Raw genomic sequence first — 12,515 nt, forward strand, 5'->3', positions numbered from 1 at the left:
TTGCTAATGAAAAACTATGAAAACATCCGACTAAGCCTATGAAAATTCTGTCCTGAGCCTCCTCTTAGGGCCAGAGTCCGATAGAATCGAAGTGAAGCTGGCTTGACTCTTCGGGGCAGTAGGGTGATGAGTTCGCTATGTGGCTGGCTGGTAGAGTAGATGCTACCTGTGGGGGCAGTGCCCTCACAGGATCTCAGCCATTGATTTTACATGGTGATTAAATCTGGGCCTTTGATCACTTCATGGGGTGTATGTGTGTTTAAATCTGGGCCTTTGATCATCTCATGGGGGCAGTGCCTCATAAGGTAGGGTGAAATAAACCTGGCTGGCTGATGGTGTACTGGTTTAATCGGACCCGGACCTTTTTGCTGGCCTGCTTAGATCTAATAAAGTATGGGGTCCAATGAAGCCCGATTAAACTGGCCCAATCAATTTACGGCCCAGCTAAACTCTATAAATATCTGTTTTTCTTCTTCGTCTTTAACCGCACACTCCCAATCCTCATTTCTCACAGTTCCCTGGAGACCTCGCCAAATGCTCATACAAATACAGCCGTCTCCGTGGATTCAGTTCTTGGCACCGCCACCTTCGGATTCTCACCTACGCCGCAGACAATTACTTCCGCAGTACCGCCGTTATTGTATAGTATCTTGCAGACTCCGAACATCCAATTGCGTTGGTAATGGTACAAGTATTAATGGGTTAGTACAAGAAGAAGTTGAGGAAACTAATACCCAGAAAGAGAATGAATCGAGAAGAGCATACCCTTTTCAAGAAATAGAGGCTAACTGGCAGCGATACTGGGAGGAGAACAAGACTTTTCGGACGCCTGATGAGATTGATACCTCCAAGCCTAAATTCTATGTCCTCGACATGTTCCCTTATCCGAGGTCAATGTCTTTCACTTTGTGGGATTTTCTGTTTTGTGTTGTTTCGGAAATTTCACGAGCTTTATTTGTTTCCTAGTTTCTTTTGTTTAGTTTCATATTATTATTTTCTTTTCTTTTTTCCAAGAGTGGAAATGGGTAAATTTACAAATCATGAAGAGTTTCTTGGGTATGAAGGCTTGTTAATTAATGACCCTTGGGGTTCATTGAGCGAAAGAGAAGTGACTGGAGAATTAGAAAGGAAAGGGAAAGCAATCAGAGATTTGAAATTATAAATTTGGCAAATAAAGGGAAGAACAAGCGACTTTTTAAGGAGATTTTCTCCTGTCAACATCCCTTCAGTTCACTTCCAATATACCTGCCCAATGGAACAATCCCATGGATAATTTATTAAAGTACTCGGTGATGTTTTTAACTTCATCGCCATTGCAACATAAGACAGTTTGCTAACGAAGTTACACCATTAATATTGTGTTACTCTATAAATGCTTCAAAGACAGTTTCTTTTCATCCTCATCTTGCTCACATATTTGGTGCTTTCATTTAAAATTTCACCATTTTTTCAGCGGGGCTGGTTTACATGTTGGCCACCCTCTTGGATACACTGCTACTGATATCCTTGCAAGACTTAAACGGATGCAGGGTTTCAATGTGTTGCATCCAATGGGTTGGGATGCATTTGGTTTACCTGCTGAGCAATATGCCATTGAGGTATTTTTTCAACCTGAAGATACTTTCTTAGTTAGTTGTCTGCTATTAAATTATATCCTTTCCTTTTTAATATTTTAAATGCACTCTTGACAGACTGGGGCACATCCAAAATTCACGACAATGAAAAATATTGACCGATTCCGCTCCCAGGTTACTACCATTATATCCGATTTATGAAACTTGGTGTGGTGCATATTCTCCAAGGCCTTTAATGTGTGCTCTGTTTCTAATCATGCAAACGTGAGTGATTCATGTTGCTTAATGTCAGTTTATCTTGTTTGCTAAGCTAGTGGAGGAAGACTGGAATATCTTGTCTTGTAGTGTTTTTTTTTTGTTGATTCAAGTGGTAATGCAGTAATTTCTGAGATTCTTTATGGTACTGACTGACCTAGAGAGCAGTGATACAATCCATATACTCCATGCTGGTTGCAGCTCTCATGTAAAACTGATTTTATGTTCAGGGTTCGAATGATTTGAAATCTACATTTTCATATTAAAAAAATTGGTATAGCGACAAGACTCGAGGAGTAAAGATTTCATTACTGACACTTGTCTTTATTTCCAGCTCAAATTGTTAGGCTTCTCATATGACTGGGATCGAGAAATTTGCACCACAGAGCCTGAGTATTATAAATGGACACAGTGGATATTTTTGCAGCTTTTGAAGAGAGGGTTGGCGTATCAGGTATCAACCTTGTCACATATTTTGAGATCATCTCGTGCAAGATATGTGGTTCTTATGTTAAACATGTTATGTAGGCTGAAGTTCCTGTTAACTGGTGCCCTGCACTTGGCACTGTACTGGCAAATGAAGAAGTGGTGGATGGTGTAAGCGAGCGTGGGGGCCACCCTGTAATAAGAAAAGTATGTTTTTTTTTTCTTTTCAATTTTCAGTTTTATTCTATAATTATGCTGTGTTCTCTTGTAGCATTCTACATTAAACGTTTGCTATTTTCTTCTTTTCATTTGTTGGATGGTTTTATGATTTTACAGTTTGTTTATTACCAAGCAGCCAATGCGGCAATGGATGCTGAAGATTACTGCGTATGCTGATCGCCTTCTTGAAGATTTAGATGATCTTGACTGGCCAGAAAGTGTTAAGGAAATGCAGAAGAACTGGATTGGCAGATCAGAAGGAGCAGAGCTACAATTTCATGTCCTTGACGATGATGGACCGGAAAGAGATCTTAAAATCACTGTTTATACAACGAGGCCTGACACGATCTTTGGGGCGACGTACATGCTCTAATCCACGTCATTTCAAAAGTTTCTTTTGTGACTTACTATGTTCCTAATTACATTTGTCTTACATTGAAGCTACTTAGTCCTTGCACCAGAACACGAGCTGTTGTCGTCCATTGTATCCAATGCCAAAAGCCAAGATGTAAGCCTTTTATTTTTTATTTTCTAGGCTAGTTCAATGTTTGAATTTCAAAAAAATAATAATACTGAGAACAGGTGGAAGAATACATTGAAATGGCTTCTAGAAAGAGTGATCTCGAAAGGACTGAGCTCCAAAAGGAAAAAACCGGGGTCTTCACTGGTTGCTATGCAATAAATCCAGTTAATGACGAGGCTATTCCAATTTGGCTTGCTGATTATGTTTTGGGAAGGTATGATGATGATTTCCTAATTTCTGTAAGTTTTCAAATATATCCACACGGTCTCTGAAATCTTAAGTGCTCAAGTGACATGTACTGTTTAATTTTTTGCAATCCTCGATGAGAATCTGCTTTTGTCATCAAGCAGCAAGGAGTTGGAGAAGTCTTTCTAGTAAATTAAATCTGTGTTTTTGAAATTGCCTCTATTGAGATTTACTATACATACAGAGTCCAAAGATAATATGTATTGTTATTAAAAAAAAGATAATATGTATTGTAATTACCACAAAAACTATATAAGTTAATTTCAGTTTGTTATTGTTTAAGATAATTCTGTAGGAAATTATCAAATAATTTGCAAAAAAAAAAAAATATACAGTCCAAAAAAATATAATTTTTTACATGCACATGATCTGTGTATGTGCTTTATTAACCAGTTCATTAATTTTGTGATGATATGCAAATTTTTGGAGCAGCTATGGGACAGGAGCAATAATGGCTGTACCTGCGCATGATGCACGTGACCGAGAGTTTGCTTTGAAGTACAAGCTTCCAATATATGAGGTAGTGACACCGGGTAACAGCAGTTTCAGTTACTTGAACAAGGCTTACACTGGTGAAGGTACTATCGTAAATTCATCGAATTCAAGATCAGGGCTCAAGATTAATGGTCTAAATAGCAAAGAGGCTGCTTCTAGAGTCATTGAGTGGCTTGAAATTACTGGAAATGGGATGAAAAAGGTTAGTCTGTTTTCTTTATATTGCACGACTCTTGTTTGGCGACGTCTCCTTTTTCGTAGTTTATATAATTCATTTCTTTTTGTCCAGTAAACAAAATCCATGCTTTTAACAAATTTATGTGCCTTTAGGTTAACTATAAGTTAAGGGACTGGCTTTTTGCCAGGCAACGTTATTGGGGAGAGCCTATCCCAGTCATTTTCCCAGACGATACAGGTGAAGTCAAACCTATATCCGAAGCTGAGCTACCTCTTACCCTTCCTGAGTTGGATGATTTTACTCCTACTGGAACAGGGGAACCACCACTCACAAAGGCTCTCTCTTGGGTATGCTATCTTTTTCTATGACTTTTTGCTAATCAAGTTTGTGGGCAGAACAATTCATATGCTCACTATTTAGTTACTAATTTTGTTTTGTGATTAAGATCACTTGCAACATGACCACCTATATCACTTGCAACATGACTACCTATGAATTTGAGTTTTCTTATTTCAGTCAACTCCTACTATTTAAACAAAAATTCCGTCACTATGCTCTGTAACTTCCTTCCCCCTTTGTTTTTCTTTATGAAGTAATTGCCTATGCCTGTTGGTGGATGTGAACTTTGTCAGGTAAAAACAATTGATTCTACCTCTGGCAGGCCTGCTCGACGAGAAACAAACACAATGCCGCAGTGGGCTGGCTCTTGCTGGTATCTCTCTCTGGGTCCTTTTTAAACCATGTAAAAAATGCTACCAATAAGCAATGAATTGTCATGGACAGTTTGCTGAGTTCTAGAGGGACGGGAAAGACAATTAAGTACAAAATACAAAAAGTCTAAAGCATCTTTTATTAAAAGTTTACACTAGGATGGTCCTTCCGAGTGAGAGTAGCTTGCTTGGGCAAGAGGACAATTATACTCTGGGATATTTTTCTTGCTCCAGGGGCCATTATCCTTGAGAGGGTTGATCATTATCTTGTAAAAACTTTGATTTTCTAATCAAGTTGTATCTTTACTGTATTATTCTGCTATTAATCTTTTGTCATTCAGTTCTTAATTTGAGAGTCTGGCTCTGTGTTCCTATCAGAATCTTTATTATTATTTTTGATGTCCAGGTACTATCTGAGGTTTATGGATCCTTCAAATTCTCTGGCATTGGTGGACAAGGAAAAAGAAAAGTAAATTTAACCTCTAGTTTTATTCTTCTTCGAAGATTTACATTGGGTAGCTTTTTTTGCATTTGATGCTAGGATCAATCGTGCAAGTCATAAAATCTATTCACATGCAGGTATTGGAGCCCTGTTGATGTGTATGTTGGTGGTGCTGAGCATGCCGTTCTTCATTTGCTTTATGCTAGATTTTGGCACAAGGTTTGTATTTGAAATTAGGCTCTATTCATATGTACTGGTTCTTGTTACTTGTTGTTTTATCTCTCTGTGAATTGTATGTCAAATGTACTTTGGTATTTTTTTTGGAAGATACTTTGGTTCTTTTTTTGTGGTATTTTCTTTTGTGACATAATGTGAAGTACTTTTGCCACAGGTTCTCTTTGATATCGGTGTTGTGTCAACAAAGGAACCTTTTAAATGCGTCATAAACCAGGGAATAATACTCGGTGAAGTGAGTTTAGGTTGCTAAATCCTGAATGATGCTTAATTGTTTGCCAATACAAAATTTTATTGGCTTGACTTGCAGGTGCAATATCTGGCATTTAAGGATCCTGATGGGAATTTGGTGTCTGCAGACTTGGTCGACCCAATGGGTAAATTCAGTCAAGAAAGCATAACTGAGGACCAGGCATGCCCTCTTGGGGTTTCATATTTGTCAGATATCTCCTTATATTTCATCTCATTGTGTTCCAAGATTAGAGTTTGTACATTGTTAAAGTTTTAATGACGGGATGGGATTCATCATTCGGTGAAGTTTTCATATTTTCCGATACAGATCATAAAGTCTGGTGATTCTTTTGTGCTTAAAGGCAATCCTGGTATCCGCTTAATTGCCCGTGCTTACAAGATGAGTAAAAGTAGGGGAAATGTCGTTAATCCTGATGATGTCGTTTCTGAGTATGGTGCGGATTCTCTTCGATTATATGAAATGTTCATGGGTCCATTAAGGTATGTGTTTTTTTTCCTTTGTAATATCTTGTTTTTAAACGAAATATTAACTTCTAACCCTCTTACTAACCTTTCGTATTTGTACTTCCAGAGACTCGAAAACATGGAGTACTAGTGGTATCGAAGGTGTTCACCGTTTTCTGGCCAGAGTGTGGAGATTGATTGTTGGTTCTCCATCGCCCGATGGTAAATTCAGAGATGGAACAGTTGATTTAGATGGGGAACCTACTGTTGAACAACTTAGTGTTCTTCATAGATGTATCAGTAAGGTAATTCAGATTATTTAGCTTCTTTTTTCTATCGATATTCACCTCTTAAATTCGTATTCTGTGGTGCCTTCAAGCCAAAAAAAAGATGTACGGTAGAAGTGTTTGATAAGTTGATATATATATTCTGCGATTAACTTTCAGGAATAATGAAATTTTAACATACGCAATGCCGACCTCAAATGAGCTTGAAAGTACCAATCTTGTTTAATTATTAAAGTTCTGATTTATGAGTGGAAATTTGCATTTTCATTTCGGAATCATTATTTTTTTTATGTTTTTAATCCAACGGTGCGTGTTTTGTTGCGAAAGGTAACTGAAGAAATTGAAGGAACACGGTTCAATACTGGAATTTCTGCTATGATGGAATTCACAAATGCGGCATATAAGGTCTCTCTCCACCCCCACTACACACAAATGTTGTTCTCAATCTTGGTTTTATTTAATTTTAGTTATTTTGATTTCTCTTATTTGGAAGTCATCTATACTTGTGAGTTTGACTCTTACAGATTGAGTGCGTAATGGAACTGAAGTTTTTCCGTAGAAAAATGAGGAAACCGGCCTTGGTTTTCTTTATGAATTTTAGTGGGTGGAAATATGGGATTGAATATGCGTCCAACTTTACTCAAATATTAACCTTTGATGGTCACTGTAAATTGGTCAAGAATTTTTACACAGTTTTCTTTTTCTTGTTTTAGTGGGAGAAACTACCAAGATCCATTGTGGAAGATTTTGTTTTGTTGCTTTCACCCTATGCACCACACATTGCTGAGGAGCTGTGGTCCCGTCTCGGACACTCAAGTTCACTGGCTTACAAGCCTTTCCCCAAGGTATTAATTGTGGTGACAGGTTTCTTTCAGGCAGTGATTTCAACGTGCTAAGTTCCCGAGCTAAGATTTCATCCCATTGTGCTTCTATTATTTTTCCTTTTGAATATTTGGACTCAGGCCAACCAGAAGCTTTGATTCGTTTTGCTGTGAAGTTAATTTGTTTTCCGTTTGAATCTTGCTGGAGGTTCATCACGGAGCCACTTTACCAGATTGATAGTGCTTTCCTTGTTGCAACTACTTTCTACCTATTTTTCTTGTTCGCGAATTTGAAAGTTCATTCCATCAAATAAGTTAATTTGCGAGGTGATTTAAGTATCAGATTATCACTTGGGTTGAGCGCTTGACCCGTTTTGCATTAAATAAATGAAGTTAGGAATATTTATGCCGTTAAAGTAGCGATGACATGACCGTATCTTCATATCCGTGATCAACACTTCGTAATAATGGCAGGTGAATGCTGCTTTCTTGAAGGAGTCGACTGTGGTGCTACCTGTGCAGATAAACGGTAAGACCAGAGGAACCATAGAGGTTGAAGAAACTTGCAAAGAAGAAGATGCCTTTAAACTTGCTTCATTGGATTCAAAACTGTCCAAGTTTCTGTCTGGGAAAACGATCAAAAAGAGAATCTATGTCCCCAAGAAGATTTTGAACGTTATTTTGGCTCCTGAAGGCTCCAAGGTGGCTCGATAATCGTCAATTTTGGAGATGCTGCCTGCTGTAGATTATCAGCCGTGTGCGTAGGGACACTCGGACACTTTGCAATTAATCGATATTTGTTAGATATTGATGTCCGTTAATATTTGATGTTGTAAGTTAATTTTGATCTCTACCATTGTGTCTAAAGCCCAGAGGTGTCAGCAAGCTGAATAATTATAATTTGATTCCAATATTATCTCAGGTTCAACTCATCGCTCTTGTAACTTCAAATTTTTAATATTACTGAAATGATTGTTTGCACTAATTTGTTTCCATAAATGTGCGAAGGCCAAATCAAACTTTTTTCAGTTCGAAAGCCAAAAAATATGAATTCACTCAGGTTGATAATAGTAACATGCAGATGCTGGAAACTATGAGCATGGTGGCCATGTTAAGCATGCCTTAGGATGAAGATGCAACACCAAGTTAGCCCTGCAAATTGGACATGTAAATTTGCATCTATCCATCCATTCCTCGATGCATTCCACGTGAAACAAGTGCCCACAATTCGGCAATCTGTTCACCGAATCTTCGCCCTCGAAATCCATCAAACAAATCGAGCATGTATCTTCACCTCCTCCGTCCTCATCGCGCAAGACCGCGAAATTGCGAATTCTCGAAACCGGAAGATCCAGCTCGCACTGGAAAAAACTGGTGCTCTCCGGGTATTGGTGTGGATGCAAAATGAAGGATAGCAATCTTGAAAAAGCCTGTGAGATGTGGAGAAATGGGATGTACATGCAAGTGTAGAGGATCAATGCAAGTGTTGAAATGGGGGTTTCTGCATAGAGACAGATCATGCTTCCGTGCGTACGTGAATGTGTCGTGTTTCTATGGTTGGGAGTTTTAGTTTTGAGAAGAGAAGCGATGACGAGTGAAGAGTTTATATAATGCACGAGGAAATTAGTCAACTGCTGTTTCTTGAAGTTTTAAAGTATCTTCCGATTATACAAATAAAATCTTCATATCTTGGTGGTTTAAATACGATTTTTTTTTTTATTGTCTTCCCAATTCAAGATACGTTTTTCTAAATTTGTTTTATAATAGTAGATAACGTATTACATATCTTTAGTAAACCCAATTTTGATCATTCAGATTTTGGTTTGCTATTTTTTTTTATCGATTGAGTTTTTTACTTCATGTGACGTTCATATTTACGTGTAAAATATTACGATAAATGTCTCCATAATAAAATAACTATAATTGTTTAAATTAATGGACACATGATTAAGAACAGATTCAATTTCAACATAAAATACTAAAAATTTACAATTTTTTTTTTAAAAAAAACATATAGCTAATTTTCATTTGAACTTTACTAAGAAGTTGTTGTATCGTTATTTACATAGGTAACGGAATATTTCACCCTATCTTGTGGGACATTATCTCCATGAGAAGATCAAAAGCTCAATTTTAACCACACATATGCGGAGTCCACCAATTTCTTTAAAATCAACAGCTCAGATCGTGTGAGACACTATCCCACAGATAACATCGACACTACATTATGTAACCATTAGGAATATGTAATAATAATATCAATCAATGGTTCATAATTGATTTGATTTCTTTGGAACTTGAAACTAGCTGTGTAGGTCCATAGCTAGACTAGAATCAATCATCAATCAATATTTAAAAATATGAAATAGGAAACCAAAGCAAAGCATTTCTCGGCAGGGTTCCTACCTTAACCAATAATGAAACCAATCAAGCTAAGGGTTTGTTTATCTGTTTTCGAGTGAATCTGGTACTTTGATTTTGATTACGAATATTATGGATGTCATTGTTGTACGTACAGTTCGATTGGTAGTGGCAAATCACAGATCATAGTGGACTGTGCCACTGCCGTGTAATAATAATATCTCATTGGTTTAACTACCACGTGACCTAACACGATTTGCGGAGCCGCTCAAATGATTTGAAATCATATGGATTCTGTCCGGATATTATATTATAATTAAGAGTAGGTATCTTATTATATGATCTAACAAATTTTTATTTGTAAAACGAGTCATTCCTATCGATATTTACAATAAAAAGTAATCCTTTTAGCATAAAAAATAATATTTTTTCATGAATGACCCAAATAAGAGACATGTTTCACAAAATACGACCCGTGAGACCGTCTCACACAAATTTTTGCTTATAATTAAATGGTCTCTATCAACTTTACAACACACATTTGAAATATAAAATAAACATTGATAAAACTTCGAAATATGTTAGTAGATAGGTGCATCTTCAAGTAATTTTATTTCCAAAAAAAAAAAAACTAATGTATCATTTGATTATTATTATTATTATTTGTTGAGGGTAAAACTGGCAAGATAAATAATCGGACTAACGTAGTAATATTCAAAACATATTGAGCAAATATTGTGATAGGATTGTTTGATATAGTGTTGATAGATAATCGAATACATTATTATCGGTTAAATGCTTACATATTTTATCAATTCGAACGTACACGAGGGACATCCTTTGATTATTATTGAAAATATTCTTCATTGCTCCGCAACTAAATTTGCATTGCTTTTTGACAATTCCACATCTTTTTTAGAGTCTAAGATGCCCCATTTCTCTTTCGGTTTATCTAGCCTCTTACTACAAATGGAGGCCCATAGATCCCAACATGGAAATGGAAGCCCGTCTATAATTAGGCCAGCTTGGTACAATTTTTACCTTTTACAATAATCTACTGTCTTTTGTTAACAAAATCGCAATTTGAAATTTATGTACAATTTTTTTTAAAAAAATTATAATACAAAATTTGGTTACTCGAGTAGTCTTCAATGAGATGTAAATCCAAAATATGGACCTGAATTGAAAATTGAATAGTCGGCGAAAGTAACAAAAATACAAATAAGCCACTTAAGATATCATATTCATAATTTAACCGTCTATCTTTCTTATTTATCAAATAATTTAAAAAGAATTATAAGTATCAGATTTCACTTTAACATTACATCCACTCACTTTCATATTCGAGTAGGTCTCTTGTGAGACGGTATGACGAATCTTTATCTCTGAGACGGGTCAACTCTACCGATATTCACAATAAAAAGTAATACTCTTAGCACAGAAAGTATAGGTTTTCATGGATGACTTAAATAAGACATCCGTCTCACAAAATACGACTCGTGAAATCATCTCACACAAGTTTTTGCCTACATATTCCTAGTATTAAAAAGTAATAATTAAATTATATATTGATTTGACTAACTTATGGGGTAATCCTAAAAAAATCTTTGTCAACTAATTAGCGAGATTTCAACGGTTTGGTCCAATCAACGGTCCAGATCATTTCATGGGGGGGGCATTTTAAAAAAAAAAAAAAAACCAAGGGCCAGAAAAATTCTGGCCCTTGGATCTGCCCCTGCAGGCACTGCCTGCAGGGGCAGGGTCGAATTTTCCGATTTCAACATCAAAAATCATCACACTTAAATAATACTCGTAATCTTAGCATGATTAACATAATTACCATGTAATTTCCCTACCAATTAAACTCGCATTAATGCTCGTTTCTTGCTCAAACCTATCTTTACTATGTGATGGCTCAATATTTTGCGTTTTGACATCCATAATTTATTCATCACAAACAACCCTTCCAACAAATTAATACAACGCCTAGTAACAAGGTGTCGAACAAGATTGATTCTTGTTGGAGATCAAACTCTAACTGGGCGAACGACCGCCAGTTCTTAGCCGGCCGTGCGGTTGGATTCAGGAGTGGCGCAGTTGGTGGAAAGGGTGGTGCCATTTATGTGGTGACAGATGCATCGGATGATCCTGTGAATCCCAAACAAGGAACCCTACGAGTTGATGGTGAATAGTTTATAAAACAATTGATGCTAGAGGAGCTAGGGTTGAGATATCCAATGGTCCTTGCATTACCACAGTGAACGTGAAACGTGTTACTATTCATGGGGTTTTGCTGCATGATGCAAACCTGTCCACCCCGTAAGATCCGGTGTTCGTGGAATCAAGGGCGATCGAGGGCGAGGGCGAGGGGATCACTATTCACCCGTCGACGGATTTATGGATAGATCATTGTTATATTGTTCTTGCGGACACTGATGGTCTCCTTGACGTTACACATGCATGCATCTCAGTTACTCGCTCTACATTGATAAGGTACAATTGCATAATTCCTGTTTTTGATATTGTCATTTTGCACCTTAATTACTTATAGATATTCTCCCATGCATACTTCGATTAATTAAGCTCCATAAAATTTATGGTATTCGAAATTTTGAAATATTTTTAAAATTAATTAATTTCAGGTGTGCCATTCGGACACAGTGATGACCATACAGGTGACAAAGTTATGAACTTTGGACCTGGATCGGTTGAACAGGATCCCTTGCAAGATAAAACAATAATTTCAAATTACGTCATTGTCTTGCAATAATTTCAAATTACGTGCATTCATATTGGTTGGGAATGAGCTACGCTGATCAATTAATTGTAATAGGAGATGGGTTGACTACTCATTCACTCGTCCATCCAAATGCAACCTAGCTATATTATTCAATTTTCATATGTAAAATGGGTAGAGACATATATCTAAAACATTATTTAATATATCACATGATTTATCTGAAATATTAACATGTGTTAATTGTTTATTTAAAAAGTATTATCAAAAACAAAATATTCACAAGAAAAACTGGATTACATCAAATGAAA

General features: G+C 36.7%; 1 protein-coding gene across 2 annotated transcripts; it reads left to right on the plus strand.

Annotated features, from left to right (window-relative positions):
* Nucleotides 1-378: 378 nt before the first annotated feature.
* LOC140834770 (leucine--tRNA ligase, chloroplastic/mitochondrial) lies at nucleotides 379-8,073 on the plus strand. 2 transcript variants are annotated; one of them, XM_073199889.1, is made up of 20 exons: nucleotides 379-890; nucleotides 1,454-1,598; nucleotides 1,692-1,748; nucleotides 2,164-2,283; nucleotides 2,358-2,462; nucleotides 2,611-2,834; nucleotides 2,916-2,982; nucleotides 3,057-3,211; nucleotides 3,676-3,940; nucleotides 4,069-4,263; nucleotides 4,549-4,628; nucleotides 5,033-5,095; nucleotides 5,206-5,287; nucleotides 5,460-5,547; nucleotides 5,662-5,714; nucleotides 5,862-6,034; nucleotides 6,126-6,303; nucleotides 6,613-6,690; nucleotides 6,999-7,130; nucleotides 7,581-8,073. In XM_073199889.1, the coding sequence occupies exons 1-20, from the start codon at nucleotides 394-396 to the stop codon at nucleotides 7,818-7,820; spliced, it is 2,997 nt and encodes a 998-aa protein (XP_073055990.1). In that variant the 5' UTR covers nucleotides 379-393; the 3' UTR covers nucleotides 7,821-8,073. The 2 variants fall into 2 exon arrangements, with proteins under 2 accessions (XP_073055990.1, XP_073055989.1); XM_073199888.1 differs by having other exon boundaries at nucleotides 5,460-5,537; nucleotides 5,613-5,714; nucleotides 7,581-8,072.
* The last annotated feature ends 4,442 nt before the right edge of the window (nucleotides 8,074-12,515 follow it).

This window comes from Primulina eburnea, chromosome 6 (assembly GCF_022965805.1).
Source record: "Primulina eburnea isolate SZY01 chromosome 6, ASM2296580v1, whole genome shotgun sequence".
NCBI classification, from domain to species: domain Eukaryota; kingdom Viridiplantae; phylum Streptophyta; class Magnoliopsida; order Lamiales; family Gesneriaceae; genus Primulina; species Primulina eburnea.

Excerpts from the sequence above, each read along its gene's own strand:
- LOC140834770 (XM_073199888.1), top strand. The coding sequence starts at position 394 with ATGGGGTCCAATGAAGCCCGATTAAACTGGCCCAATCAATTTACGGCC. Across the intron at positions 1,749-2,163 it reads TTGACCGATTCCGCTCCCAG|CTCAAATTGTTAGGCTTCTC; the intron begins GTTACTACCATT and ends CTTTATTTCCAG. Across the intron at positions 7,131-7,580 it reads CTTACAAGCCTTTCCCCAAG|GTGAATGCTGCTTTCTTGAA; the intron begins GTATTAATTGTG and ends TAATAATGGCAG.